The 12,835-nt window shown below is 36.5% G+C and overlaps 1 protein-coding gene across 1 annotated transcript in view; it reads right to left on the reverse strand.

The window, feature by feature from the left end:
* Window positions 1-3,261: 3,261 nt before the first annotated feature.
* The window catches only part of LOC120343347 (angiopoietin-related protein 2-like), a 30,625-nt gene continuing 21,051 nt past the window's right edge, over window positions 3,262-12,835 (reverse strand). Inside the window, exons 8-11 of the mRNA XM_039412489.2 lie at window positions 5,824-5,938; window positions 5,269-5,428; window positions 4,679-4,837; window positions 3,262-4,334 (exon numbers count right to left, since the gene is read on the reverse strand). Of these exons, the coding sequence (XP_039268423.2) occupies window positions 4,226-4,334; window positions 4,679-4,837; window positions 5,269-5,428; window positions 5,824-5,938 (543 nt within the window). The 3' untranslated portion in view covers window positions 3,262-4,225. The remainder of the gene's footprint in view (window positions 4,335-4,678; window positions 4,838-5,268; window positions 5,429-5,823; window positions 5,939-12,835) is intronic.

Raw genomic sequence — 12,835 nt, forward strand, 5'->3', positions numbered from 1 at the left:
AGTATCTAGCGGGACGCATGCGGCCCGCGGGCCGTATGTTGTGCAGGCCTGCCCTAGACAGTTAACCATAACAAGAAGTAATCAAGTAATCAGCCAATAATCGCGATGCAGTGAACCATACGTAAACACACCAAAAGTAAGTAGTACCAAGATAAATCAGTCAATTGTTCAAAACAGGGATCATATATCAAATCTCATTCCTAACATGCTATTTATATTTGACAACCAAATAGCGGAGGAGGAAATTATTCAAATTTATTATTTAGGTGACGCTTCTCGGTAACCATTACTGGTTTATCGCGTCTCCTTTCACACTGAAATGCATTTTTTTCTTTCTTTCGCCATTCTGTATGTACAATGTGTATTTTCGGCATGTGTGGAATAAATTACTGATTACTGATAAATGGGTATTTGGTCCTATATACAGCCATATTCCTAATTATACTTACTGTTTTAAACAATAAACAAACATAAGCCGATACCGTACACTCGAATTCACAAGCAATGTAAGCACAATGATATCTCTTGTTCATCGTCTATCAAATTTGTAAATTAACATCCATGTAAATTGTTTATCCGGTGTTTAAACCATATATCCATCAATGTTTCAAACCTGCTGTCTATGGACAGCCCAAAAGCTCTCCATAGTGGAGGCCATCTGAATGAAGATTGAGATCATACATGCTTTCTTTTTTCCAACTATACTATAATGTTTTCAGCATAGAAAAAAAAACTTATCCGTCGATACCTTACGGATCCCTTGAATCCATCACAATGTTATCCCAAATGTTTCATCATCTATCAAATTTGTAAATTTATATTCATGTAATAAGTAATTCGTTTGCGCGGCGTTTAAACCATATACAGGGAGTCTTCGACTTACGACGTTGTTCCGTTCTCGAACGCGGTGTAACCCGAATTTCAGTGTAAGTCGGAACATACTGTACAGTACATAAATTACTTTATACATATCGTACTGTATTGTAAAGTATAGCACTGTAATAAAATGTACAGATAATGCAAAAAAGTATTTTATTGAAAAAACAGAAAACAATTCCATATCACATGAATAAAAGCAAATACTGTACAGTACAGTGTTATCTTTTATATTTTTCATGGAGTTCGTTCGTAACTTCGAAACAGAGTTATGGTGTGCGCGTTCGTAACCTCGAAACAGCGTAAGTCGCCACCGTCGTAACACGAGGACTCCATGTATCTATCTTTATTCCTTTAATGTTTATTAGGGCTAGGCACTCCGAATCGAATTTTCGAATCGGTTCATAGCAAAATTTCGAATCGCCGCCATCTTGTTTTTTCCTTCCCGCCAATGGTCAAGGTGAATTACCCAATTTTATTGAAGCCATATTTTTTCAATACAATTCTGACATATGACTATTTTCTGCAGTGTGTTATTGATAAATAAGTGTTTTTTATTGCTTGTGAAATCTCCGCAATCTTAGTGATTTTATTCGTGTTTCCAGTAATACATTTGTTGACAGGACCAATTACAATAAAAAAGTAGAATATAATTACATATCTCCCATTGACTCCCAAGTAGTCAAGATTCGATTCGAAAAAAATATTCGTTTCGATGCTGAAATCATCAGGTATTCAAAAATGCCCAGCCTTCTATATGACATCGCTCAGGTGCTGTAAACAGGAAAGAATTCGAATAGTTATCAGGAGCATATATAACACCTTACTCTCAATCAAATCCACTGTATTTAAAATAAAAAGCAATTTACTATCAACGAATACCGTATCCAACACCCGAATCCACCACCAATATGGGCACAGTGTTATTACTATGCTTCATCGTCTATCAAATGTGTAAATTAACACCCATGTAATTTGTTTATCCGGTGTTTAGACTCCTGCGTTTAGATCGTGACGGATAAGATACTACAATGTCTGTGAAATTTATGAGATGCTCGCCTGATTGCATATTTGTGTGGATATTAAAATAAAGTGATTGTTTCTCCTAATATAACGCAACACCTATTTTAAATATAGTAGGCGCGATAGTCTAATGCAGGGTTTCTCAACTTTCTTTTATTCGCGGCCCATTTGAGTGGCACAGAAAATTTTGTGGCCCATGAACTTTCTCATGTAAGAAGAAGCAGAAAAAAAACACTAAAGGAGATGCTTTCGCAGAGATAGACACTACAACTTCTATGATTAAAATGAGAATTTACCACGCAGTGGCAAAAGCAGCATCATCATTCATTGCTACAACCATCAAAGTTTAGCTAATTTATCAATAACTCGGATAATTTTGAATAGGTGTGTGACCTACTTGAAAATGTTACTGTGGCCCAGTGGTTGTGAACCGTTGGTCCAGTGACATTAAAACGTCAAACTTAATTGTGATAAAGGTTCAACCTAGTTGTGTTGGCATCGCAAGCTAAAAATCACATGCCCACCACTTCATACACACTGGTATCAGACGTGGGCAAATGACGGCCCGCGGGCCATATCCAGCCCACCGAAGCGTTTCATCCGGCCCACTTGTGCTTGCTGAAATTACGACTATAGTTTTAATGCATATAAACTTCTGTTGGAAATATCGATGAGGATAGCGAATCGTTGGCTAAAACAAGCAACCAAGTCTCATTATCTGTAAGTAGCCCACTCGGGAAAATAATTGCCCACTCTTGCGGTATGCAGTGCCGAGCCGTAAATATTCCGGTTCTCGCAAAAATAAAGTAGATTCTCAACAAGCAGTGGAAGCTTGTACATAAACGTCGCATGGGGAAATTTGCATAATTTAAAAATGTGAAAGATAATACAATACTTCCATACTAGAAGTAGCTAATTTTCACTGGTAAAATTGAAATATTTTATAATTTGACTTATATAAATAAATAGCTACTCCCGAAGTATGTGAGCCAAGATGGCGGACACTGGAACGTAGTAAGTGTACCAGGTTGGGGTTAATTTCACCCTAATTTCACGTTCAAATACTTCGGGAGTCACTCGGCTAGTCGGAATAGAAATAAAATAAGGAAAATTGAAATAAAATTATGGCCCAATCCTAACCTTGCACGCATACTACGTTTCGGTGTCCGCCATCTTTGTTCACGGTGCTCCTGAAGTATGCGCACCAAGATGTCGCACAACCTGAACCCTAATCTGGTACACAAACTAAGTTCAGGTTGTGCGCCATCCTGGTGCGCATACTTCAGGAGGTCCCTAAATATCAGTTGTCCCCTCCCCATCATATTCATGCCTGACAACATGCTAGTCATAAGATACGTTTTAATTAATTTATTCACAAGTAAGGAACAATGAAAGGCACTTTAAACCAAATAAAAAATATATAAAAAAAAATGAACAACCAAAAAAGCAAAATTACAAAAGATATGAATTAAAAAAAAACGGTAAGTTTCAATTTAATAATGTGGTTTTATATAAAGAAGCATGCTTACGATACGAAGGTAATAGTTTAATTAGTTTAACCATTTTTGAATTAGGAATGCTTCTACTGATTCCTGTGATCACGACTGGTAATTTTTTTTATATTCATAATTCAAAAAGAGGGGGGTGGGGGGGAGAGGGGGGTACTGATTTTGGGAAAGTGGTTAACCCTTTCTGTCGGTAATAATTTACTGATTTGTGTATTCTCAGGTTCGTTTGGGAGTTTTAAATGAGTTTCAACGATTTTAAGTATAACCCCACGTATAAAGAAAGAAAATTTAGAAAAAGTTTGTTTGGCTTTAGCAATCAAAAACGATTCTGAAACGAGGGAAATTATAAATAAAGCATCTCAAAATAACCATAAAATTTCGCAATATACAGACAATTCAAATGCGTTTTGATTTTTCTTCCGATTCTCCAGCAATTATTGTATTAGTTTAATACTTTTTAGTAGCAAATATAATCCGAGTAGTAGCAAATTTTTGAAATTTAGCTGTGTCATTTTTTACTCCATATAAAAGATTTCTTCAACAACTGTCTACGTCGAATGATCAAACAACGGTCACGTGACAAAAAAAAGGTGAGAAAAACTTTGTGATAAACAATGTCCTCGATATTGTCCTCGTCGATACATATTGGCTTTTTTGAGGCATTTTCATATTTCCGCTCTGAACAAGACTCAGTACATCTATCCAGTGATACGCGAGGAGGTACTAAAGGACAGATTCGGGCAATTTGTACAAATATCAGTACTGCATCTTTAACACCATCAAAAATGCTCGAGCTTGCAATTTCAAACCCGGTTTTTTTATTCTGATGGTCTTATCTTCATCTCGACATGCTTCAGTGAATAAGACCCACCCCTCCATTCTGACCAATAGATTCCATCTTGGAACTTACTCCGGTAATGTCCACCCCTGAAATAAATAATAGTAAAGTTAGAAAATCGAAAAATTTGGCCACTCAAGATTTGACATTTAAATAATGATATATACATATTTATGAGCGTAAACTATTGTGAGTCGTGTACAAATGGCTGCGAGAGACGAGGTAGTGATAGAGGAGTTCAGTAATATTATGGGGTCAGAACTTGGACCCCCTGAAGTATGCTTGATTGCGCACAACCTGAACTCAGGTTGTGTACCAGGTTAGGGTTCAGGTTGTGTACCCAGAACTTAATTGAAGTCTTTTTTATGCTCGATATTTTATATGCTCGTAGTTGTCATGGATTAATATTCTGCGCAACGGCATTTATACTTACATATAGTAGACCCCATTAAGGTTGGAATGAGCACATGTATTGTACCACCACCCTCCTTTCTGGTAATTCGCACAATTTCTCGCAAAAGGGTCGTTATCAACGTTCTTCGTTGTAAATTTCATGTTGTTATGCCACGTCAGTGAGTCTCCTGCAGTTCCACTGTAAAAACGAATAGTGGAGTGCATGTACTTTGTTGTAAAAGGTGAATTTTCCCAAGATATGACGTACGGAGAATGGGTGATTACAATGTACCAACTTTAAATATAAATTTTATCGGATTCCTAAATATTCCTGTTCCCAATCATTGCAGTTCGGGCGTTGTCTACACAATTTATTCAATGCTAGCATGGGGTTTGTAACCAAAATCTTCAATAAGTAATACTAACACGGCCGAACGCTCTAACTACTAGATCAGAGTTTCTCAACCTGGCCGTCAGCTTACATTGGGGGACACGGTGCGCTTCTGAGGGGACACGGCTCATAAAAGTTCGAGTATCGTTGTCCACTAAGCTATTGTGCCTAGATTTTATGAAGATTTTCCTAATGTACCTATAAGAAAAAAAGTTAACTATGAAAAAATCAGGATTTACCTGTAATGCGCAACTTTCAGTCTGTAACCCTCGTCCTGTCCTTCTAATTTAAAACTCCCGTATTCAACAAATGTTTTTCTGCCGCTCCAATCTTCCATATCGATATGAAGTTTGTAGTTTACTCCTGGTTGATTCGTGAGATGATGAATGTTCTCTAAGCCTGGGAAGAAATGCATTGAATATTGTTAATGGGCGTGGTGACGAGACGGGAGCGTGTATATTTGGTAATTACCATGGTTGAAGCAGGTGAGTTCGAGCATAATGGCCACTGCATATTTGTATTTACCTGACAAAAACGCTGAAAAATTAATTTTCTTTTGGAAACGAGAAAAAAGAATCCCAATTTTAATTTTTTTTTTCTTGTTGAAAACGATTCGAAAAATGACAAAAATTTAGCAAAAAAGCATCGCATATAATGAAGATGCAAGTAAACCAAGAAGAAGCCTCATACCACAATGTACCCGGAATATTGGTGAACTCGCTGGTCTGGGACGACGCTCGATGATTTTTTTCTTCATAAGTTCCACATTGTGTGGTTTTATCTATTCAACTTACCAAGCCAAAATTCTCCTTCCAATGATCCAAATCCTCTTTGATAACTCGCAAAGTTTCGATAGAAATTCACTTTTCCTTCTGATCTTCGTTGAATCACTGTCCAGCCGCCTGGGTCCTGTTAAAATAAAAGAAAGGTTTGGATAACATAAAATAAACATAACGGTGGCATTTCTCTGATTAAAAAAATGGTTTAGTGGTAAAAATGTTAGTCCTAAACGCATCACAGGTCAAAATCATAGCTTCATATCCCATGTCTACTATCTGACCAAGAGTACAACAATTTGGGTAGACGGATAACGTAGCATTAATGACCCAACAATCATGTTAATACTTTCATTTATGTCCAATTCTCTTCAGAATAACAGTAGTATTTCTATACCTGGGGTGATAGGTTTATTAATACAATATTTTAGAACATTCTGAACGGGAAGGATCCAATTTTGCTATTATTTGTATTTTTGTCACGTTTCCTGAAAAAAACAGGGAGCATATTTTTGATTTTGGAAAGTTTGAATCTTGTTTAGTGCCCGTATTTTCAGCATTGCTCTCTTGTTCACTTTGCAAAAATACGAGGACGGAACCAAACTGAGAAAAAGTATTCTTTTTCCACATAGATTCCGTTTATGCTAACCGATGTGTGATACATTTATCTCTGAATAGTTTACTTATAATATTCATCACAAAAAAAAAAATCCAGAAAAAGGTTTATCAAAAGGTCCAACCTGCAATGTCTACATGACTATGCAGTATTCAAACATCAAGATAAGATTGACATTCTGAACAATTGTAATGAAAACCAGAGCACGCATATCTTGTCACGCATGATTTAAAAATGCCGTCACGATGACAACGGATGACGTCAATGGAAGTTGTTGCAAGATAAATGTGACACTAGGAATGATAAATATTAATTGACCATGTCATCCGGGTGCGTCATTTTCAACAATGCCGCAAAAATTCAGTGATTGCAAATGAGTTGAATTGAGTTGGGAAGCCTATACTAATTCCAATGTTTTTTTTTATATAAAAAAGTAGTTTATTTTATGAATATTCGACTGATTTAATATTGAAAAATCCTCAAACAATAATCTTAAATATAGTATATGGTGTCTATAAATTCTTAAATTTTTGTTGAGATTGCAAAGGGATACCATATATTGTTTTAGCCCTCACAGATGTATTAAATGAATCCGAACCGGTACACACATACTATGTTCAGGTTGTGCGCCATCTTGGTGCGCATACATCTGGAGGTCCCAATCAACTTTAGAAACTACTGCTCTATAAGTATTTTGTAAAATTCCTATCACTGAATTCAATGGCACACAAAATCATGATAGCCTATTAATCATATTTGATATCGTCTGCACGGTACTTGGTGATCTACATTGATAAAGCCAGGAGAAAAATTTCATACCAACAAATTGGAAAAACGATTTATGATTATCCCTTCGCACGAACGTACAAGAGGGAATTTTGGCCTTGACACGCAAAATCATAATACTTCATCAATTGGAACTCATATTGTCCATTGATGATATTGACGCTCCAGAAGTGTGTGTGCCAATATGGAGGTAACTTATTTTGTTCCCCTACTCCACATCAAGTTGTGTAAAGGACTGAAAGCCGTGGGAAGGGTATATATTCTTTTGGCTAACAGAGACAGTCCCCAAACTTGTAATAAGACTAAAATAAGGAAAATCGGAATGCAATTGTGGCCTAACCCTAACCTGGTACACACACTACGAAAGTTTCCAAGAAAATAGATAAAGGAAAGAGAGAAACATAGGAAGATGTATTAAAAGTGGTATACATTATGAGTCATTTGGGTACTCCCGAAGTATGTAAACCAAGATGTCGGACAGCGGAACGTAGTATGTGTACCAGGTTAGGGTAGGCCATAATTTTATTCTAATTTTTCTTATTTTAGTTCTAATCTGATTCACATACTACGTTCCGGTGTCTGCCATCTTGGTTCACATACTTCGGTAGTACCGTCATTTGCGCGAAATGGGACATTGGCATGCAAACTTGTAATTCCCCATCAATTATATTTAATGTCCATTCACGGCATCGGATGGTTGGACACAAACATTAATATCGATAAAGCCGTTACACGAAAATTAAGATTTAATGCTTTATAAGACGTTCGCAAGAGTGTGAAATTACGGTTCGTGTCCTCAGTACGATAAATTATGATACTTTTGTACCTTTTTCTTCATACGCAATCATTTAGAACTAATATTTTTTATTGAGGATACCTGCCATATTAATAGAAAAAAGTCTACTTTATTAAGAATTATGCTTTATAAGACGTTCGCAAGAGTGTGAAAATACGGGTCGTGGCCTTAGTACGATAAATTAATGTACTTTTCGATTATACATAATCCGTTAGAATTGTTATTCCCGATTGATGATACCTGTTATATTAATGAAACTCGGCAAATTATTTCTTGCCGTTCTCGTAAAAAGATTCATTACAAGTCGTTCGCACGAACGAGTGAGAATTTTGCGGCATTCGCACGCGAAATCGTACTACATTATCTATTAGAAGTGATAGTATTCATTGACAAAGAATACAGAAGCTACAGATTAAACTCTCATTTCTTATTGTGCTTGAAAGTGCAAGATGTTGCTTACAGCAGATTTGAACAACAAGGAATAATTGACCCAAAACTTGCAATAATTGCAAGTAAAAATTACTCACACGAAGTTGGAAGCAATAATAGATCTGAGTGACGTAGTAGGAATCCCACGGGGACGGTCAGGGTTATTTTTGTAATTGTTTTATAATTGTTTTTGTTTCAAGAAACTACCGACATTTCTGTCGAAAAATAAACTTGAATATAATATTGAGGACAAGTGGTTACAGGCAACTCTTCTCAAACTAAAAGTTTTTTAACGTTGTGTTCATGTGCAGCAAACTTTCTTTAATTACATAGAATAATCATATTTGGTCTTGCTACAGCATCCTTGCATTATATGTATGTATGTATGTATGTATGTATCTATGTATGTATGTTTATTTGCCTCAGAAATGTACCAATATCTGCATAATAAATAAACGGTAAAACAGAGACGGGATACATGTTCAAGACCTTACTATGGACTAAGACACATGCACCCCTACTAACAATAATAAAAGCAGTTTAGGACTGCTGCGGTATAATAGGACAACAGGCATGAAATAGACTATACAAATAAAACTCTAGTAAAATACACAGGACAAGGAGATACGACACAACGACGTTATTTAAAATATAGTCAGTTAGTTTATGGCACGTCCATGTCCCGGTGTGAGAGGATGAAGATGGGTCGCTAAAATGATATGTTTTTACAATGAATCTCACGAAACACTTAAAGATTTGTTCGGGACATAAACTTGCCAGAAACCAACGCTAGATGCAGACAGATTCAGCAACGCAAAAGCATAAAAGAAGGATAAATAGTCCCGCAGAAACCCGATCTTCCCACTTTCATTTGAGGGCTCGAGACCTTCGTCCCAGCAAATCTGTTACATGACCTAAAGGTCATGTGGTTGCATGCAAATTCATAAAACCGCTTAAATGACGTTGGGAAACCAATAATAGACCTAAATGACGCGACAAAAATTCCACGGGGACCGTCATTGCTATTTCTGTGCACTAGGTATAAATAGCCGACAACTAAGGTCGTATGATAGACAAGTTAGCTATATGCAATACATAAGGTTGTTTAAATAGATTTAATATAACGCGGTTAACGGTTTGGTCGGTTACGGTTTTATGGATTAAGTGACTTATAATATTTAATTAATCATAGACTGGTAATGTTGAGCACTAGACAAATGTTTTGTATAGATGTTCCTCATATATTAAGCTTATCGACATTGATTCAATAGGAGATGAATGTCTCAGCCAAGAGCCAAATTGCTATCAATTCTGCTACTTTATACACGATCTAAATAGACGTTGAGTTTAATAAAGCTAATCTTGAAATGAAATAAAAGACCAGATAAGCCAGGCTAAGCGTGAAACCCAATATAATTAAACAAAATTTCGACACCTGGCCTGTAAAAGACAAAACGAATTGTATTGGAGCCAAAAGAGGAGAAGACCCAGCTACAAAAATTGCCTCAAATTCTAATATTTGATACGTTTTAAATCCAAACTAAACCTCATTCACTTTGACAGAATTAAAACCTAGAACAAGATAGAGTAATAAGTTATAATAGCCTTGTTTTAGATTTGTTGACTCGTCCGAAAGTAAATTTTATTAAACAAAAATTCACACCTGGACTATAAAAGACAAAACATGTCGTTTTGGAAACCAAAACAGACAAAACACTGATACAAAATTCGTAAAATTTCACTCGATTCTACTCGTAAAACTAATTTCTTTCGACGCGTGATTATAGCGTGATAATGTAACACGCACGTTTGGTCGCATGCACACGGCTCTTCGGCTTCTACCGGCTCTTCAATTACTTTGAAATTCATATGAAGTTTACTTTTATTTTGATTTGTTTATAACAAACAGCTGGTTTGGCAACAATAATGTAAAGTTACGCTTGGCTTGAGATCACATGGTTGAATGATTTTTAAACAATGAACATTATTATGACACGCTTCAATGAAGTTTGGCAAAATAATCGAGGTAGAGTTGAAACATGAAACGAGAAAATGCTTTACTCAAGAATTTGCTGACGATGAATCGAACTTATACAGCGTGCGATCACAGGTCTAGGACAAGTAGAAATACAATAAATCTATGATCTCTTACACCAGTGGTTTTGTGGCATGTGTCCCTGTTTATCATTCCAGTGGTATTTATACTGTTAATATGATTGATTGATTCCAAATTCATTTCGTTTAAACAATTCATGGTCAAAAAGGGAAAATACCTTTAAAATTATCTCATCAAGCAATGAAACTGAATAAACGGGCATTTTTCTTGCAAAGGGAAATGTAAAATCATTCCTGCGCCTAACATTGTCGCCCTCTCCAACCGCTCTGTGGCGGCCGTGGGAGGCCACGAACCCCCGATTGGAACCGCTGTCTTACACCCAGGATGACGTGGTAGATATGGGATTTGTATTTAGGGTTTTTACCCCGTAATGCTAACCCCTGTAAAATGTAATATCCCACTGAACGATAGTTCTGGTGAGAACACGATCAACGCGATTCGAGAATCTAGCAGCTCTAGAAAAACCCAACACAAAGTTACAGAAATACATTTGTGTTGGTGTGCAGCAACGTGAAATAGTTATCTTCACTGTTACCGCAGCATCATTGAACTTTAAACGTACGGGTCCACCGATGCAAAAGCATAGGAGAAAAATAAAAAATTTTATCTAGAGAAATACATTTGTGTTGGTGTGCAGCAAGACTCTTGAATAACGTGGAATATTTATCTTCACTGTTACCACAGCATCATTGAATTTTAAACGTACGGGCCCACCGATGCAAAAGCATAGGGGAAAAATAAAAAAATTTATCTACAAAATATATTTGTGTCAGAAAGTCGTGAACTCTCGAATCACCTAGGATATTTATCTTCACTCTTACAGCATCCTTTCACTATACGCATAAGGATCCACTAGCACAACGGAATATGTCATATAAGTGAGATAAGGAGATAGCATCACGTAACCACTGATACTTGGAACTGATAGTTGGAATAAATTAACGTACAATACTATATATTACGCCATTGACAGACATGTCTAATTTTATCTCATGAACTTCTGGTACAAGTCCAAGTTTCTTTCCGCATTTGGAAAGGTCAAATAGTTCGGTTCAAATGTTATTACCCGTGCGTGTGATTTGTGCATATGGTGGTAATTTATTACTATCATGTCTTTCAACGCTCCTTTTTGTTTCTCCAAAATTTCATTGTGTGAACTAAATCTGTAATCTTCTACCGAAACGATTTGAAGATAACGTAACTCTGTTGGCATTTTGTCAGTGATTTTGAAACATTGAAATATATATAGATTTTTTTTTTAATGTTTCTAACAGTTTACCGAGTTATGATTGTGAAGTGAGAGCAAATTCACATCTCTAATACCGTTGATTTCTAGTTTTACGTACCAGATTAACAAGGTAAATGCTACATCATAGTTTTTATCGGTAATTTCATAAAGGTAATAGTTTTTATTTTTAACTACAGTAACTTAACAGTCTCTTTGAATATTCTAGCATCAGTAATTGTTTATAAAATGTTTTTTGTTAATTCGATTCGACCGCCGTGATCTCCCCGCTAGCTGCGTCCCCGTTAAAGATACTAAGGTTAGCGACTCGATTTGAACTTTCAAGTTCGCTGGGACTCGCATTGGACCCAAAACTCATGACTCGGGACGTAAGATTTTGACTTGTAACTAAACATTTCATACATTTATGAGTGGACCGACCTAAACTTTCGAAAGCATTTATATTTATGACACATCATTGTAGAACGAAAATACTTTTTGTGGGCGCGACGGTCTACTCTAGTGTTTAAAGACAGGGACGTACCCAGGAATTTTCAAAGGAGGGGGGAGGGTTGTAATTGCTAAGTTAGACTGTAACAGCCAACAGCCGGTGTTTCACGCGCCGTCAGGTTTTAAAAAGTTATTCAAGCTACATTTCAGAATGGAGGGGGGTGCGACCCTCACCCTTTGCATAAGCCTTTTGTTAAAGAGTTAGACCTAACTGTGTTGGCATCACAGATCACATATCTGGGGTCAAATCCCATGTACCTCACCAAAGAAGTAATACCCAACCCAACCCAACATATTTATTTCCCTAAAAAAAGTAGCTTCTTGCATATATCAGTTGCTATTTCTCTTTCTATCACGCCTTGTCTGAAGTGGTTGGTTTGACAACCTTTCAGCTATTCTATTCCGGTCAGAGTGCCAACCCCATGGCATCGTGCCCGCTAGTGGCGCGGAAGGATTTTCAATGCATGGTAGAATATCAGCCAACAATCTTCCAATTTCTCAGAAATTTGAAACGAATAATCGGATTAGGGTTAAAGATCAATCGAGTCTTTT

Source organism: Styela clava, chromosome 3, assembly GCF_964204865.1.
Source record: "Styela clava chromosome 3, kaStyClav1.hap1.2, whole genome shotgun sequence".
NCBI classification, from domain to species: Eukaryota; Metazoa; Chordata; class Ascidiacea; order Stolidobranchia; family Styelidae; genus Styela; species Styela clava.